Genomic DNA, 14,776 nt, shown 5'->3' on the forward strand with positions numbered 1-14,776 from the left:
AAGCTCATGAATAAAGATGTAGCTAGGATTGCCACTAAGTGTAAGTAGTGTGGCAAGTTTAGTTGAGGAATTCAAATGTGCGAAGATGGGTCAGAATCTAAAGATGAACTGGTAAAAGCAGCAGCACCAGTCACAAAAGGAGGAAGTGGAAGCAGTGAGTGGCAGTGCAGGTAGCTAGTAGGCCATTATTACTAAGGAATGTGGCCAAGTGCAATGCAGAACAGCAGATCTTGGGTCAGGTGATTCGCTGAAAGTATTTGGTAAGGTCACATTGCCAGAAAGAAAGTGAATGATAACTAGTTACCAAAAGTAGCTGAAAGGTCACAGTGGATGTGAATAGCCAGAGCACAGAATAGTTGGGGAAATACACTGTAAATGTGTTATGAGTACAAGGAACATGCGTTAATGGTGCCAGGGAAGGTGCCTACCTGACAACTCCTGTGAAGAGCTAGCGATCCTGTGGCTGAGTTGGGTACACAACTGTTAACTGTTTTACAAATTGGAAAGGAGAAAGAAAATGTAGAATCACCAGCACTTTTTGGGTATTAAAGCAACATCATGTAGTATTTTTGTACCTTAAAATTACAACTTCAAAATCATTGATGCTCCGCCGACCTGTAAAAGGGAGAACAAGACCTCTGTGACATATTTCTGTACACTAAATCATATCAAAATCCTCTGAAACTTGTTTACAGCTCAATGATTTAAATATGTAGGAAAAATACAGATGCAACTCACTTTTAAATTCTATTTAGTGACAAAAACTTAAGTAACCAAGAAACTGCTTGGCAAAACATTTTATTTTCAAAAGTGCATTCATAAAACATAAAAAAAACATCTGATATAAATAAAAACTGATTCAAAAGGGTGGACATACCATTTAGCTGATCTATTGTGGTAAACAACTGATTTTACACAAAACCAATATGTACAATGAAGGCATTTCAAATGTATCTCAATATTCGGAGTCTGCAAGAACGAAAAATATTTTCAAAGTTACATTCCTACAGCATCCTTTTAAAGTTTATTCACAGCAATGTAGCTTTTGCAAGTCACAGCAAGGGAAAACTTTATGCAGAAAATATGCTACAAGGATTTGGCAATTTTCAAGGGTGCTATGTATGTCACTGATTAAAATGTGTGGCTTGAAGTGATTAGGCATATTTTTTGATAACTTGCTAAATTTATGTGTCTGTACAAAGGTATATTTGGATAAAAAAAAGTTGTCATTCTACATTCACTAGATTGTATTACTAAGCCAATATTTAAACAAAAAATGTAGACTTGTCTGACTGAAGGTCAAGGCTATGCTTGGTGAATTTCTTGGCTTGGTGGTGAAGAGAAGGCTAGGTTTATTTTAAAAAATATTTGGAAATATTGTAATGTTATCTTTCAACTACCTTCATTTGCTGATGCAAGCACCTTCAATGTAAGAGCAAATGGGCATCTGTTTTGGCAACTAGGACTGTCACCAAATGTCAAGAAATCCATTTGTGTATTTTCACTCACAATCTCAGCTTTTTAATAAAGCAGATGTGGTCATGGATTCAATGACAGAATCACCAAGGAACATTTGACACAAAACTTTTTACCCCATCATAGATTTCAGTGTTTGTGATTTGAGCTTCTTCAGGGTGGAGTATGACTTTAAATGCCGCCAGGACAGGACAAACTTAAAGGAACATTCCAGCTATATCCAACCTAACCATGTCTGGGTACCACTGACCCAAAAAAAAAAAAAGTTTTTTCTTATAAGCAGAAAAGTATTTTAAACTTGCTAATTACAGGAGCTAATGATTCGGCAGTTATTGAATCCTGTATATAAACACAAATGTGACTATAGTGCAAAATATCAAGGCGGTTTTGGGAGATTTGTCTAAACTTGAAACAATTAATTTTCTCATATTTCTGTAATAACTGGTAGAATATTATGAAATAACATTTTACTAGGTTTAAGTAATTGCCTGGATGTAAAGGTAAATAAACTTATAATATTTTTAATCATCATGAGATCTTTTTTCCAGTGTAATTTGTTGTTAACCTGTATTATGTAGTTTATTGATAAACTGAATCAACTTCCTAACAGCTTCTGTAAGTGTTTTATTTTTGTCAAAGTTTAATGGGACAGATGTGGTAGACTTGATTAGGGTGAAAAAAAAATATGCTGGAGTATTCTTTACAAAAAATTAATTTTGCACTTTCCTTCTGTTTATACAAGTCCGTCTTCAGCAGGGGCCACTAGTTTCAGCCTCTGCATCAGGAGAAGCGTAGAGATCAGATCCTCTAAGTGGAGAGAGGACTGAATTGTCCAGTGGGGTTTCTGTCCTGTCAGATGCCCTTTCCTCTTCGGCCTCGTCTTCTTCTTCCTCCTGACGCTGCACAGATGACAGATACTGCTCCAGCAAACTGCCGTCCTGACTGTCCCTAACTACTCCGGGAGAACGGGTAACTCCTGCTGACCGCACTGTTTCAGGAGAGCCTGCTGTGGCCGTGCTGCTTAGACTGTCCTCCAGCGCCCCCTGCCGTTCCCCCGGGGAGTGGAAGCCTGATTCGGGGATGGACAGCTCACTGCGCATAGGAGGTGCTGAGCCTGTTCCTTTAGGGACAGAGTGAGCAGGACCCACGACAGGGCTCTGCGAATGGGACAAACAGCTGAGCTGCTCTTTCACCGAAGACTGCCACTCCACCACGGACTGAAGCTGTAAGAAGAAAAGTTAATACTAGTGAGTAACAGGTTCTGGTTTATGCTTAACAGTGTTTTGAAAACGAATGGATGCACCATATAGGTTATTGTTTTTAATGACTTTTTTTTAAACGGAGGGAAAACAACCACAGGCAAAGGGACAGACAAAGTGGAAGGGCAACGTCAGAAATTCAGACAGTTCACTGCAGTCTCTGCTGTCCTATACTGCATAAAATGTTCCTCTTGTCACGTTAATCGTGGTTTTGTGAGTCTAGTGTGACTGAATATTTTTAAAAGGTTATACAACATTCTAATTGACCGTGACTATGTAACTTGCCTCACCACATTTACATCATGAAAATTACTGTGACTAATATAATTTCACTAACACAGACTAATGTGTGGAAAGTACTTTTTACTATTTTTACCATAAGTTATTTAAGAATAACGACATAAAAATATTTCTGTAATCACTTCATCATAGAAAACGTTGGCAGGTAACCCTCTTGGTAAACGTGAGCAGTTCACCACCATTCAATGTTACTGCAGCTGTCCGAATACTTAGTGACGGCCAGTAAACGAAGATAATGGTGGTTGCTAGGCCACAGTTCTGCAGTCAGTGTTTACTCCTTTCCAGGAAATGATCACAGATCTGACTGTGGTTGCTAACAGTAACTCATTAATTGAGCTTGGGCTTAGATTTCACTAAACAAAGAGTTAAAAGAGAAACCATGTCTGTATTTGAAGATATGCTATCACTAACTTGCTTCCAGAGGAACTTTACAGCTTCTTCCTGAACCATCCTCTGCAATTTATCCTCCTCTTGCTGCTTCCGCACCCTAAACAAACACATGTAAGAATACAAACAAGAGAGGAAGATATCTTTAGTTTTTTCCTGTCCAAATGTTTGTCTTAAATCTTTTTTTTTTTAATTCACTGCAGTTTTCTGGGTACATAGACCTACTGAATACAATACAAAAGTCAAGTATTGTAAATTGTAAGTATCGTGTTTGAAAAAGTAATAAGTAAATTTTAAAGTGGACCAAAACATCTTCATTAAAGATTATTCAGAAGAAGAAGTTATGGCAGTTTTACTTATTAATTAAAATTTTTGTGTTCAGCAAGAATTAATTGAATGCATGGCAGATGAAAGGCACTCAGTATCAAAAACAGCACAGCTTATAACTCTGTATTCCTAGGCTTTATTCCCCATTATTAATGACAGAGCTCAAAGATGCTCAATAGCAAAACAATATTATTCACTGCATTCACACATCCAGTCACTGAGAAAATATATTTTAAAACCTTGTGAGAATGAAATGAATTCACCTTTAAAAGGGATTTAAAAAAATCTATTTTTTTACCTCTCCAGTTCACTGGTCAAGAAGAGGATATGATCCTGCATCCTGCGCAGGCGAATCTCGGAGCGAACCTCTTTGGCCTGTGGGTGCCGCTGTCGAGTCCAGTGCCCTCGCCACCATGCCTGAATCTTCACAGCTGCTTCACTTGGCTGACAACGCACAATCTTAACGGGCTGCTTCATCTGCTCAGTGTCCACCTCTGTGCCGTTCTGTATCACAGACTCTCCATTATGGAGACAGCTTTGAAATTTGTTAATTTTCAAATGGAAACCATCAGTTTGTGCTTCAGGTGATGGATGTTCGCTTCTGTTCTTCAGAGTTTCATTGACTTTCACCTGAGAGTTTTTTTCCACCTTGGGGTGGTGGGAGTGGGTGGGATTCGGAGGAGCCAGCGAATCAGGTTCATCCAGCTCTTCTTCTTCTTCACTGTCAGGAGGTGGTGGTGAGTGTACCGCCGAGTTGACAGGAAGAAAAGAGGACTCTGAGGAGAGTAGGCTGCCATGTAGTTTCTCTTCATCTGTCTGCACGTCCTCTAGAAACAGACTTACTTCACCAGAAGTAGGGGCCTGAACAGCAGTAAATTTGGTTGAGGATGCATAGCCCATCCAAGTGTTCACCCGAAGAACTGGTTCAGAGGGTTCTGTCACAACAAATAAGGTACAGAAAAGAGATTCAGCGTACAGTAAAGATATCTTACAATGAAAGGGCACTATACTTGACATTTCATGTTAGATCATAAAGCCAATGTTAACAGAATGTGATTTGGTAATGTCTTGCTAAAATAAGCAAGGTATTCTCTGAAAAAAGGACATTATCTGGATGGCAGTATATGTTTCTCCAAAACTGTACCTATCATTCAGCATTAACAGTGCCTTCACATACCATGTGAAATTATGTACACCATACCATTCCAGATGCTGGCATTTGAACTGTGCTTCTACAACCAAGTTGTATGTTTCAGTCAATATTTGTGATTTTTTTCCATGCATCATTAACAAAATGTACTGTCATTTGTAAGGACACACTAAAATGGGAACTGTGGGCTGATCATGATAGTGATCATTTCTGGGAGTGCAAATGTTTTTTTTATATAAAAATTAATTTATATTACAAATTATTTTACATAAAAAACTGATATCAACTGAGAACAACTCTATGTGGATTTTCATTACAAATAAATTTCAGATATATGCAAAATTAAATAAATGAACTGCAAACATATTAGCAGAGTTGAACAAAATTGCCTAAATGCTGGTTGTCCGAAGTATAACATATGTTGTCAAATACTCGTTTGAGATAGTGAAAACATCTAAATAAATGTCTGGTTAAATTTTAAAACATTTAATTATTTTAAATCAATTATTTCCCAATATATCCCACATTCCTAGTCATTTTTGTATTGCTTTTCATGTTACTTAAATGCTGCATCATGGTAGCTGTGAAAACAATCTTTCCCATGTGGAAAAGTGTTGACAGTGTGAGTCATAAGAGATTAATTACACAGATCCCTGCCATTGTGCAATGCTGATATATATATATATATATATATATATATATATATATATATATATATATATATATATATATATATAAAATATAGATATTTTACATTATATCTATCTATCTATCTATCTATCTATCTATCTATCTATATATATATATATATATATAATGTAAAATATCTATATTATGGTCAGAAAAGAAATAAAATAAAAGACAACTAAGACCCAAAGTTTATATTAATCTGAAATGCTACCAACCGGATTGACTGATGGCAGTAAGAGCCTCAACTGGGGCCACTCCATTTTTAACTGGATCAGGTAAGTGCTTTTCCATGTTCAGATGTGTTGGCCGAGGAGGACTTGCAGAGCCAATGTTACCTGCCTCAAGCAGCTGTCTCTGATGTTGCCTGTGAGACCACATTGGTGAAAAAGTACAGTTATATGACTTTTTTTATAGGAATTTTTAATACAGTTTCAATTTTAAAAAGTTGAGTTTAAACAGAAAATTTCATGTTGCTTACAAAAAAACAAAAACAAACAGTTGACAGCTTTATTAGCTTAGTGTTTATATATATATATATATATATATATATATATATATATATATATTGTAAGATGGGTCCCTGAGGCACCTCTGTTTGTTGAGAATCTTCTCCAGCTTGGCATCCTCTGCAGACTGTAGTGCTGCTGTGGAAGTCAAAGGGCATGTGGAAGCTAGGTATTGTACAAGCTGCAAGTGTTGCCCAGGACGATAGGTTCGGCCTTTACCCTGGCTGTAAAGCCACTCTGCCTTAAGCCTAGAGTTAAGATCAAAGATAGGAATGAGTTAAAGGAGCCTGAATAAACTAGCATTAAGAAAGCTACAACAAAACTTAGTGTAGTTACTAGAAGTCAAGAAGATTTATAAAGCTTTAAAAATGTTTCAGCTTTAAAATTTTATATAGAGCAATGTAGTTTTAGAATATATTGACAGACAGTGGTATGTTTAGGACTGATTTGTATTGCATTTCAATGTGTCTTCCACTCACCCTTCTTTCTGAGACACCACATATCCATCAAGCACCTTCAAACTGAGACACCAGCTCACAACATATGGACGATAATCGAACCCAGGCAAGGAGGGTGTAGCCATCACACATGGGTTACTCATGATAGACAACTGCTCAAGGTCATGTAGAGGTGTTAAATAGGACACCTGAGAGAGAAATACCCTTAGTACACATAGGATATATGACACACTTAAAGAATATACATTAGTGGATAAGATAGCTACCTCACTAAGGTCTCGAATTTCATTTTCAGCCAGTGAGAGAACAGTTAGGTTTGGAGGGAAATGGGCAGGGACAGTGCGAAGGGTTGTGATGATGTTCCCTTGGAGAAGGAGTGTCTGGAAGGGATGTACAATTAAATTCTTATGATGTCTAAAATATCCCTTCTTTAATTAGCATTATACTCCATTATCATTCTGCAAAGTTTTAAATGTTACATAATAGAATGTGTCAAACCTCCAATATTTTATAACAGTACTTTTACAGTATAATATCTGTGACCCACCTTTAAGGCAGTCAGCTTTGAGAGGTCTCCTGTGTTAGAAATGTTGTTGTCAGAAAGATCCAGATGTTTGAGAGCCACACAGCTGTTCAGCTGCTCTATCACCTTAAAGAATACAGACTTGTAGGATTAGAGACCACAAACTGTCACCAGATTATTCTTCCACAACTGGTATTTAAAATATATACCTTTATGTTGTTGCCTGCCAGGTTTAGCCACTCCAGATGCACCAAGTCTTTTAGTCCCTCTATGTAGCCAATGCTGTTGTTAGGCAGGTTCAAGACCCTTAATTCTGTGAGCTTTGACACCCCCATCATGCGAACTAGACGATTACAGGCAACAGACAACTGTTCATAGGGAGGAAATTTAAAAGAGGTCAGACCATGTAGAAGACTAGAGTAATGAAAATGCATTTAACTCATGAATATCCAGCAACACACACAGCCGAGTAGAAAAATACATATTAAAAAGTTACCTGCTGAAGTGCTCCATATTTCTCCAAATGTTCGAGTTTGATGATGTGGTTCTGGTCTAAGATGAGAGTGTGGGCATCCGGTGAACAGGAGAAATTTGCATCCAGCTTGTGAAGGTCCTGATTTGAAAAGTCAACTAAATCAGGACCTGTAAAACAAAAAACACCAATTAACAGTGGTCAATAGGCAGGAAGTGCATTGCCTTTTCAGTAAACTGCCTCAGTCTGCTAAACAGACATGTACAATATAAGCAAATCAGCACACACACTTATGTTCAAAAGCTATGCACATACCCGATATTAAAAATATTAATATGAGGTTTGTCTCTTCTTTGTTGCAATAGCAGTCTCTACTTTATTGGAAGGGTTTACACTAGACTGTGGCTTTTTATTAATGCTTTCTCATCAGAGAACTTTTGGAGTAAGGAAAAAAATATTACAGATTCATTCATTCATTCATTCATTCATTCATTGTCTGTAACCACTTATACAGTTCAGGGTTGCGGTGGGTCCAGAGCCTATCCGGAATCACTGGGCGCCAGTCCTTCACAGGGCAACACACCTACAGACACTTTTGAGTCGTCAATCCACCTACCAATGTGTGTTTTTGGACCATGGGAAGAAACCAGACTACCGGGAGGAAACCCACGGGGAGAACACAACAAACTCCTCACAGACAGTCACCCAGACTGGGACTGGAACCCACAACCCCAGGATTCTGGAGCTGTATGACTGCGACACTACCTGCTGTGCCACCAATGCCGCCCTATATTATAGTTTATTGCACCAAAATTGAAAACAGGACAGTAGCCGTCAATGAAAAACAGCAAACTGTAACACGTCAAAAACTCTTTCTATAAGCCAGTTTACAAAAAAAATATTAATAATGTGTCTTTAATGCAGCAAAATCAATGTCAGTGACATATCAGTTGTCAGTTTAAATAATGAGAATTAAAAGAGCTCAATTGGAAAGTAATAGGCAGCTGACTGTTTATGCTACTTAAATTAATTTGGTCAGTGTTCCTTAAGAATGGGCTATCATGGTTTATATTGACAAAATCTATCTTGTCAATCTTTATTTCCTCTCCTGTCTATGTATAGTTCTTTGTCCATTTTATAGTGTATTTATTATATTCCCTGCACTTGTTCCACACTGTGGGGTATCTAACTTAGTTCTGTGTAAAATGTTGATGCTTCACCATTGTAATACGTGTATCACGTTGATGTTTCACCATTGCCCTGAAGAAGGACATTTTGCTCTAAAATGAGCAATACCATTAAATAACGAGGAATGCTATTGAAGACCACTTGACACTTGAGTTGAGAGGAGGGAGAGAAAAAAAGTCATATTACTCATTTCTACCTTAAAACCCCCCTCCCTTGAAAATTATGTTTTTACACTGGACACCATATAGGGTTTTTTTACTTGCTAGAAAATATATATAATAAGCATGGCTGTGCATTTCCACTTTGAAACTGCAGTGTTCCAAATAACATCCATCATCAAATAGGATCATTCAAACTGTCAGAGATTCCTATATCATGAACCTAAGGAACCAATGATGATAACACATCACTTTATCATGTTATTTTCTTGGAAACAACTTTAAAGCATTGGAACAATAAGTTATACTGATGAATGACTTAAAAATATGTCACACTGATGAACCGAGATGACATTTAAGGAGTTAAATTGACGATCAGAGTGGGGTTTTAAGGGCATAGCATCAGTACTCAAATACATAATCTGGTTATGTATTATGTCTTTACAATGTTTTTCTTGTCACTCTCATGTATATTTACTATTATATGCTTATTGTATGGTGTATCTATTGTATCTTCTACACTTGTTTCACACTGTGGTGGACTGTAGTGTCGTGCACCATGGGCTTGAAGAATGACTTGTTGTTCCAAGTATACAAGGCATATTGAGGAATGATACTAAGACCACTTAAAACTTGAACTACAAATTATCTACCCTGGATCTAAAATTAGTCATTAGAAGGGGGTTCCTCCTTTCAGTGTAAAATCACAATTCAAAACGCTGTGTGGTTCAGAACTAGACTTAATCCCTGTCTGGGAAACCACAACATAGTGTATAGGTTAATCTGCTGCTTTCTTTTCTCAACCATCGGCCAGACAATAGCAGTCCAGTAAGGTCTCAGCAACTTTCTTCAGCTGAATAACGTTCAACAGAAAAGACCCTGACAATGACCGATAACAGAAAGGAGTTCTACGCGGTAGGCAGAAAAATATTTATTGGAGGCACGGTCTAATAAACCACGAGAAGTGAAGTATATCTCGTCAGAACCTGATTATATGCGTAAACATAGTGTAATCGGTAACACAGTAACAGAGGTTGTGCTGAATGTTGACGTTAGAGACAAATAGAGGCAAGCAGCTGTAGTGAAGGAGCCGTAAAGGATCCTCACCACCATTAAAGAGAGCAGCTGACACTTTCCCCCCTTCTGCCACAGTGGTGAAGAAATAATTACTCAGAAAGTCGTATAAAAAAATCAGAAGCAGACTCTCCATACCTCTGTAACCAGTGAATTGAGAGTCTTCTGTATTGAAACAGCTCTCTCCCACCGCCGCCATGTCTCCCGCTCCTCTCACCGCCGGGCAACCAGCCGACCAATCTGATTGGGCCAGTAATATAATTAACTTAAAATTATTTTTAAATAATTTAAAAATAATTTTTGGATATTTTTTCCAGGTCCTACTTCAAAACATAACCCCGATAGTATTAAACATTTGCGAAAATGTGACGTCTTCATTAAACGTCTCACTTTAAAACCCGCCTACCCACAATTCCTTTTCCTCTTTTCTAGCTGACTCGCCGCCATGAAGTAAGCGTAGTCCTGGTTTATCAACAAACATCTGCCTTTATATCATTCATTTATACCCGTAACTATATTAGAAATGTGAATTAAATATGTTATGTACATTGTCTTTTGTTATTTGTGACTTGCAGGGTCGAGTTGTGCAGTTTTAGTGGCTACAAAATCTATCCCGGCCATGGCCGGCGATATGCCAGAATCGACGGAAAGGTAATACGCTGCTCTTTATCCGAGATTTGACACTCTCAATGTGGTGTATTTGTCCAAGTCTCTGCTTTGTTAGCGGCGTGGTGTTGTTGCTCTGTAGAGGGTAGTATTAAACTTTGGCGGTGTATTGTCAATGTTAGTAAAGCACTTAGCCTCGGCCTGTTCTCCTGGTGAAGCCTTCACCCGTTAAAGCAGCTCTCTGTGGATTTAGGACTGAAATAAATGGTGTCTTATACAGAAATACAATGTATTGTGCCTTAAAGCCGCAATTGGAGTCTCCTAGTGGCTCCCAGCGGGCTATTGTATAGTATACTTTTGAAATGTTTTACTTAATGTGATGCTAGTTAGATTTTTCTAGACCGTTCATAAGGGTTCCATAAATGATATAATTGGAATGGGAGCAAAACTTCAATTGATGGCATTTAACACGTAAAAAAACTCAGCATGTTGTAGTAGGTAAAGTTACTGCCGTTCAGGTAGACCAAGGTTTGATTCCCTGCTTGGGAAGGAACACTTCAGAAATCCATGTGTCTCTGGGAAAGACCACAACCACCACTAAGTGTTTTGAGCAAGTCACTTTACACTGCAAAATCCTGTTGCAGTAATTAATCAAAACCTAATGAAAAAACTTGATATTGATATTTCAATCTGCAGTATTGACTCTCTTTCTGTTTCAGGTATTCCAGTTTCTGAATGCCAAGTGTGAGTCTGCTTTCCTGACCAAAAGGAATCCCAGACAGATCAACTGGACCGTTCTGTACAGGCGCAAGCACAAGAAGGGCCAGTCTGTAAGTTCTTTCTTATTTTCTCTCAAATAAGAGTTGAGTCAAAGATGGCTGACTGCTATGATACAGTGTACATAAGCTAAGCAGTTTTATCTGTTTAGTAAGTTGCCCCTATAGGCGTTGCAATGCGGCTGATGTGTCGTTTTTGTGTCAAAAGGTGGCATAAATTATAGAGCTATGTTTACACCTAGGACTCTATACAGTGGGTTCTCAGAGTCATTATAGTCCCACAGACCTTAAAGCTGATTTCGTTTGAGTTCTCTTCAGTCATGTTACATAATGTCAGATGTACTAATTTCTAACTTGACATGTTTTGACATAGTATTTCTACTTTTAATATACCTTGTTGGAAGTGCCAGAAGACTTTAGTAATTTCTTGATACCTATTTATTTTTTCCTCTTACAGGAAGAAGTGACAAAGAAACGTGCCCGCCGTGCTGTCAAATTCCAGAGGGCCATCACTGGTGCTTCTCTGGCTGAAATCCTGGCCAAGAGGAACCAGAAACCTGAAGTGCGCAAGGCCCAGAGGGAGCAGGCCATCAGGTTAGTGCTAAAATGCATTTCTAGAATTCAGAATTTGTTCATTTTTCTGATTATTTACTTGTAAGTGTAGTTGAGAATTTGGGCCATATTCGTGCCCCCCACTATTCAGTAGCTGCTAGTGAGTAGAACAGACAGATTTGTTAATTTTTCCTCCACATGGGTATTTCTAATTATTGTACAAGCTAAATGGAATTGTTTATCTCTATAAATCACCACGTTGCTATTTATCCTGTGTGATTTGAGGTTGTGTGTGAGCCGTTCTGAACGGTGATCTGATTGTGTTGATGGGACACTTGGCTTTTTCAAATGTAGCTTCTGCAACTTGCTAGGAATTCATCCCACATCTTTGGTAGTAAAGTTTTGTTTGGGTTAGTAAAGGGGCTTGAACATTGGCCATTCTCTTTTGTGCTATAATGTTATGTTGTACAGAGCGTTACCTGCATTCAATGTCACTGTTGGCGCTTTTCCACCAAAGGAACTCTGGTTCTTGAACCGGTTCTGTTCCTGATTCTTGGAACCTTGGTTCTTTCCAGTGAATCAGCCCGCATTTCTAGACATTTAGAGGGGAACCAGGAATACGTTACCAGCGGCCAGCATCGCTTTGGCTGAATACAGCACCAGAGCCATGGTGTCATTTAGTTTTTATTTTATTTTATTTTTTATTTATTTATTTTTTTAACCATGGTGTCAGAACAGTAAATGTTGCTGAGTTCAGAGCCGTCCTGTTGAGCTTGTGAACAACAGAGAAATGTAACCAAGAGCTGTGGCTCTGAGCAACGCGCATTGGTATTGTACCAGAGATGCACACAAACAGAGTATGTTCCTGTTTTATTTCCTATTATTTATTTATATGGAACATTGTCAAATACCCAGTCCAGCTCCACTGCGTGATAACACTGTATTTGAAGCTCTGAGCACTTTCTTGGGTTACTGAACCTTGATGTGCCCATGGACAACGTCACAGTTTGTGCTGAAAAGCCTACTCCTCTTTGGTTAAAGTTGGGAAAGAACTTTTTTGGTTCGCAGACCAGTTTGTCGAACCATTCCGGTTCCTTGTTGGAGGAAAAGTGCTGTGTGGTGCGGCCTTTCCAGTAGCTCTGTGCTTCCTGAAGTTTCCTTCAGGATCTATATATCTTTCACAGTTCAGTCTATCTGTCTGATAAAGGGGCTTGAACAGAGATATTTCTCTTTGTTATAATGTTATATAGGTGTGGTACAGGGTGTTGTCTGTGTTCCCTTAGCTGCTACAACTGAAGCGCAAAAAAGGGCAATATGAAATGTGTGCATTTTGTGTTCATATGCTGATGCACATGCCACAAATTGACAAACAAGAATGATATTAAAATATGAACTGGTTGGAGCTAATTTATGTGGTCAGGAAGCTGTGGCCAGTGCACAGGGCTACATCACAATTGAATAGATCCTTGAATTGGACTTGTAAATATTATGGACATTATCCACATACGGTGTATATATTTCATGTTAAATTGGCCAAATTGCTCATTGACATAGTAAACCAGCTGATTAGAAATCTCTTGCACAGGGGCACGAAGCTGCAGTTTAATGTCATATTTAGGCAAATTCAGCACCCGGTACCTCAAAGTAAAAATGCAGAATCCACTGATATGGAGAGCTGAGGGCACAAGCTAGTGCTGCTTCTGATCATGTTGTTTGAGTGACTTTTTATTTAAAATCAATGTGTTTTTTGTACTCTAGGGCTGCCAAGGAGGCCAAGAAGGCAAAGCAGGCAACCAAGAAGGTTTCCACTCAGAGCACCAAGGTAAAAAGCAAATCTTCACCTTGGATTTCTGTTTTGGGAAAATTTTGTGGAACTTTGTTTCTCTAAATTTACAAAGGTAATTTTTCTTAATTAGCTAATGAACGGAATGTGTTTAATGATGTTAAAGTTACTCTTTAATGCCCTGTTCACACATGCACACTAATCCAGAAATGTCCCGGCCTTTACCCAGAGATGTTTGTGTAAATGTGTCCACCCATTACCTTACACTCATTGCGCCTTTGTAAAGTCTCTGGTTGAAATCAGTACATGTGAGAACGGCATGGGAAATGTTCTAGAGTTTCTTCTGCACAAGCACTGACAGACCTGATGCTGTTTCTCTATAAATTCTCTGGAATTCATGTGTGAAAGAGGCATTAGATTGGTGGCAAACAATTTCTGGATCCTGATGAATGTGATTTAGAGAACTGATGATCCTGTTAGTTTAGTATTATGAATCAATGTTGCACTTCAGTGCTTGTGAAGTTGGTTTTGATGTAGCGTTGTTAGGGATAAAAAATGTTATCAGTGTGTCTGATAATGATTTCTGTTTCTGATGATTTCATTATTGCCCCTTGAGGCGTTGCAGTTTTGACTTCTGTCATTACTGTGTCATAAGGTGGCATAGAATAAAAGTACTATGTTTACGCCAAGTACCCACTTATACATGGGTTTTCGGTGTCTATATAGTCCTACAAGTTTTGCTTTTGGGATTATATTCTAAATTGTTCCTGTAGTTTAATGTGAAGGAAGGGCTGGTTTGTGTGTTCTAATGTGCAAAGTTGAAATCTAGGTTTTTCCAGACAGCACTGATTTCAAATCACTTTGAAATGTAATATACTGCAGTTTTTGTTTTCCATGAATATGAAGTCTGTACACCTGAGGTGATCATGCACTAAACTGTCGTTTTCTTTCACTTTAGGCCCCTGCCAAGGCTGCACCCAAACAGAAGATCGCTAAGCCCATGAAAGTTAGCGCTCCTCGTGTTGGTGGCAAGCGCTAAATTTGTCTGGTGTTTGTGTACAAATAAAATAATCACCGAAACATTTTGCTGC

General features: G+C 38.3%; 2 protein-coding genes and 2 non-coding genes across 4 annotated transcripts; 3 read left to right on the forward strand and 1 right to left on the reverse strand.

Annotated features, from left to right (window-relative positions):
* Positions 1-789: 789 nt before the first annotated feature.
* Positions 790-10,194, reverse strand: cep97 (centrosomal protein 97). The gene is made up of 11 exons (XM_066662310.1): positions 10,107-10,194; positions 7,573-7,718; positions 7,286-7,444; positions 7,101-7,202; positions 6,820-6,933; positions 6,575-6,741; positions 6,179-6,343; positions 5,805-5,953; positions 4,048-4,684; positions 3,447-3,522; positions 790-2,699 (listed from the first exon to the last, which is right to left on the reverse strand). Exons 1-11 carry the CDS (start codon positions 10,165-10,167, stop codon positions 2,226-2,228), a joined length of 2,250 nt encoding a protein of 749 aa, XP_066518407.1. The 5' UTR covers positions 10,168-10,194; the 3' UTR covers positions 790-2,225.
* A 146-nt stretch (positions 10,195-10,340) lies between these two features.
* rpl24 (ribosomal protein L24) lies at positions 10,341-14,769 on the forward strand. The gene is made up of 6 exons (XM_066660212.1): positions 10,341-10,418; positions 10,544-10,619; positions 11,294-11,404; positions 11,808-11,944; positions 13,661-13,724; positions 14,644-14,769. Exons 1-6 carry the CDS (start codon positions 10,414-10,416, stop codon positions 14,722-14,724), a joined length of 474 nt encoding a protein of 157 aa, XP_066516309.1. The 5' UTR covers positions 10,341-10,413; the 3' UTR covers positions 14,725-14,769.
* On the forward strand, positions 11,506-11,635 carry LOC136689046 (small nucleolar RNA SNORA17). Its single transcript, XR_010801723.1, has one exon. It is a non-coding gene; the product is annotated as a small nucleolar RNA SNORA17 (small nucleolar RNA).
* On the forward strand, positions 14,289-14,420 carry LOC136689045 (small nucleolar RNA SNORA17). The gene has a single exon (XR_010801722.1). It is a non-coding gene; the product is annotated as a small nucleolar RNA SNORA17 (small nucleolar RNA).
* Positions 14,770-14,776: the final 7 nt, after the last annotated feature.

The sequence above is a fragment of the Hoplias malabaricus genome, chromosome 2 (assembly GCF_029633855.1).
Source record: "Hoplias malabaricus isolate fHopMal1 chromosome 2, fHopMal1.hap1, whole genome shotgun sequence".
NCBI lineage: Eukaryota > Metazoa > Chordata > Actinopteri > Characiformes > Erythrinidae > Hoplias > Hoplias malabaricus.

Bases quoted from the DNA above. Each gene is read 5' to 3' on its own strand.
- cep97 (XM_066662310.1), bottom strand. From the start codon at position 10,167: ATGGCGGCGGTGGGAGAGAGCTGTTTCAATACAGAAGACTCTCAATTC. The intron at 6,344-6,574 runs GTGAGTGGAAGA...TCTTAACTCTAG, and splicing joins GTGGTGTCTCAGAAAGAAGG to GCTTAAGGCAGAGTGGCTTT. The intron at 5,954-6,178 runs GTGCCTCAGGGA...GTGGTCTCACAG, and splicing joins AAGATTCTCAACAAACAGAG to GCAACATCAGAGACAGCTGC.
- rpl24 (XM_066660212.1), top strand. The intron at 10,620-11,293 runs GTAATACGCTGC...TTTCTGTTTCAG, and splicing joins ATGCCAGAATCGACGGAAAG to GTATTCCAGTTTCTGAATGC. The intron at 13,725-14,643 runs GTAAAAAGCAAA...CTTTCACTTTAG, and splicing joins TTTCCACTCAGAGCACCAAG to GCCCCTGCCAAGGCTGCACC.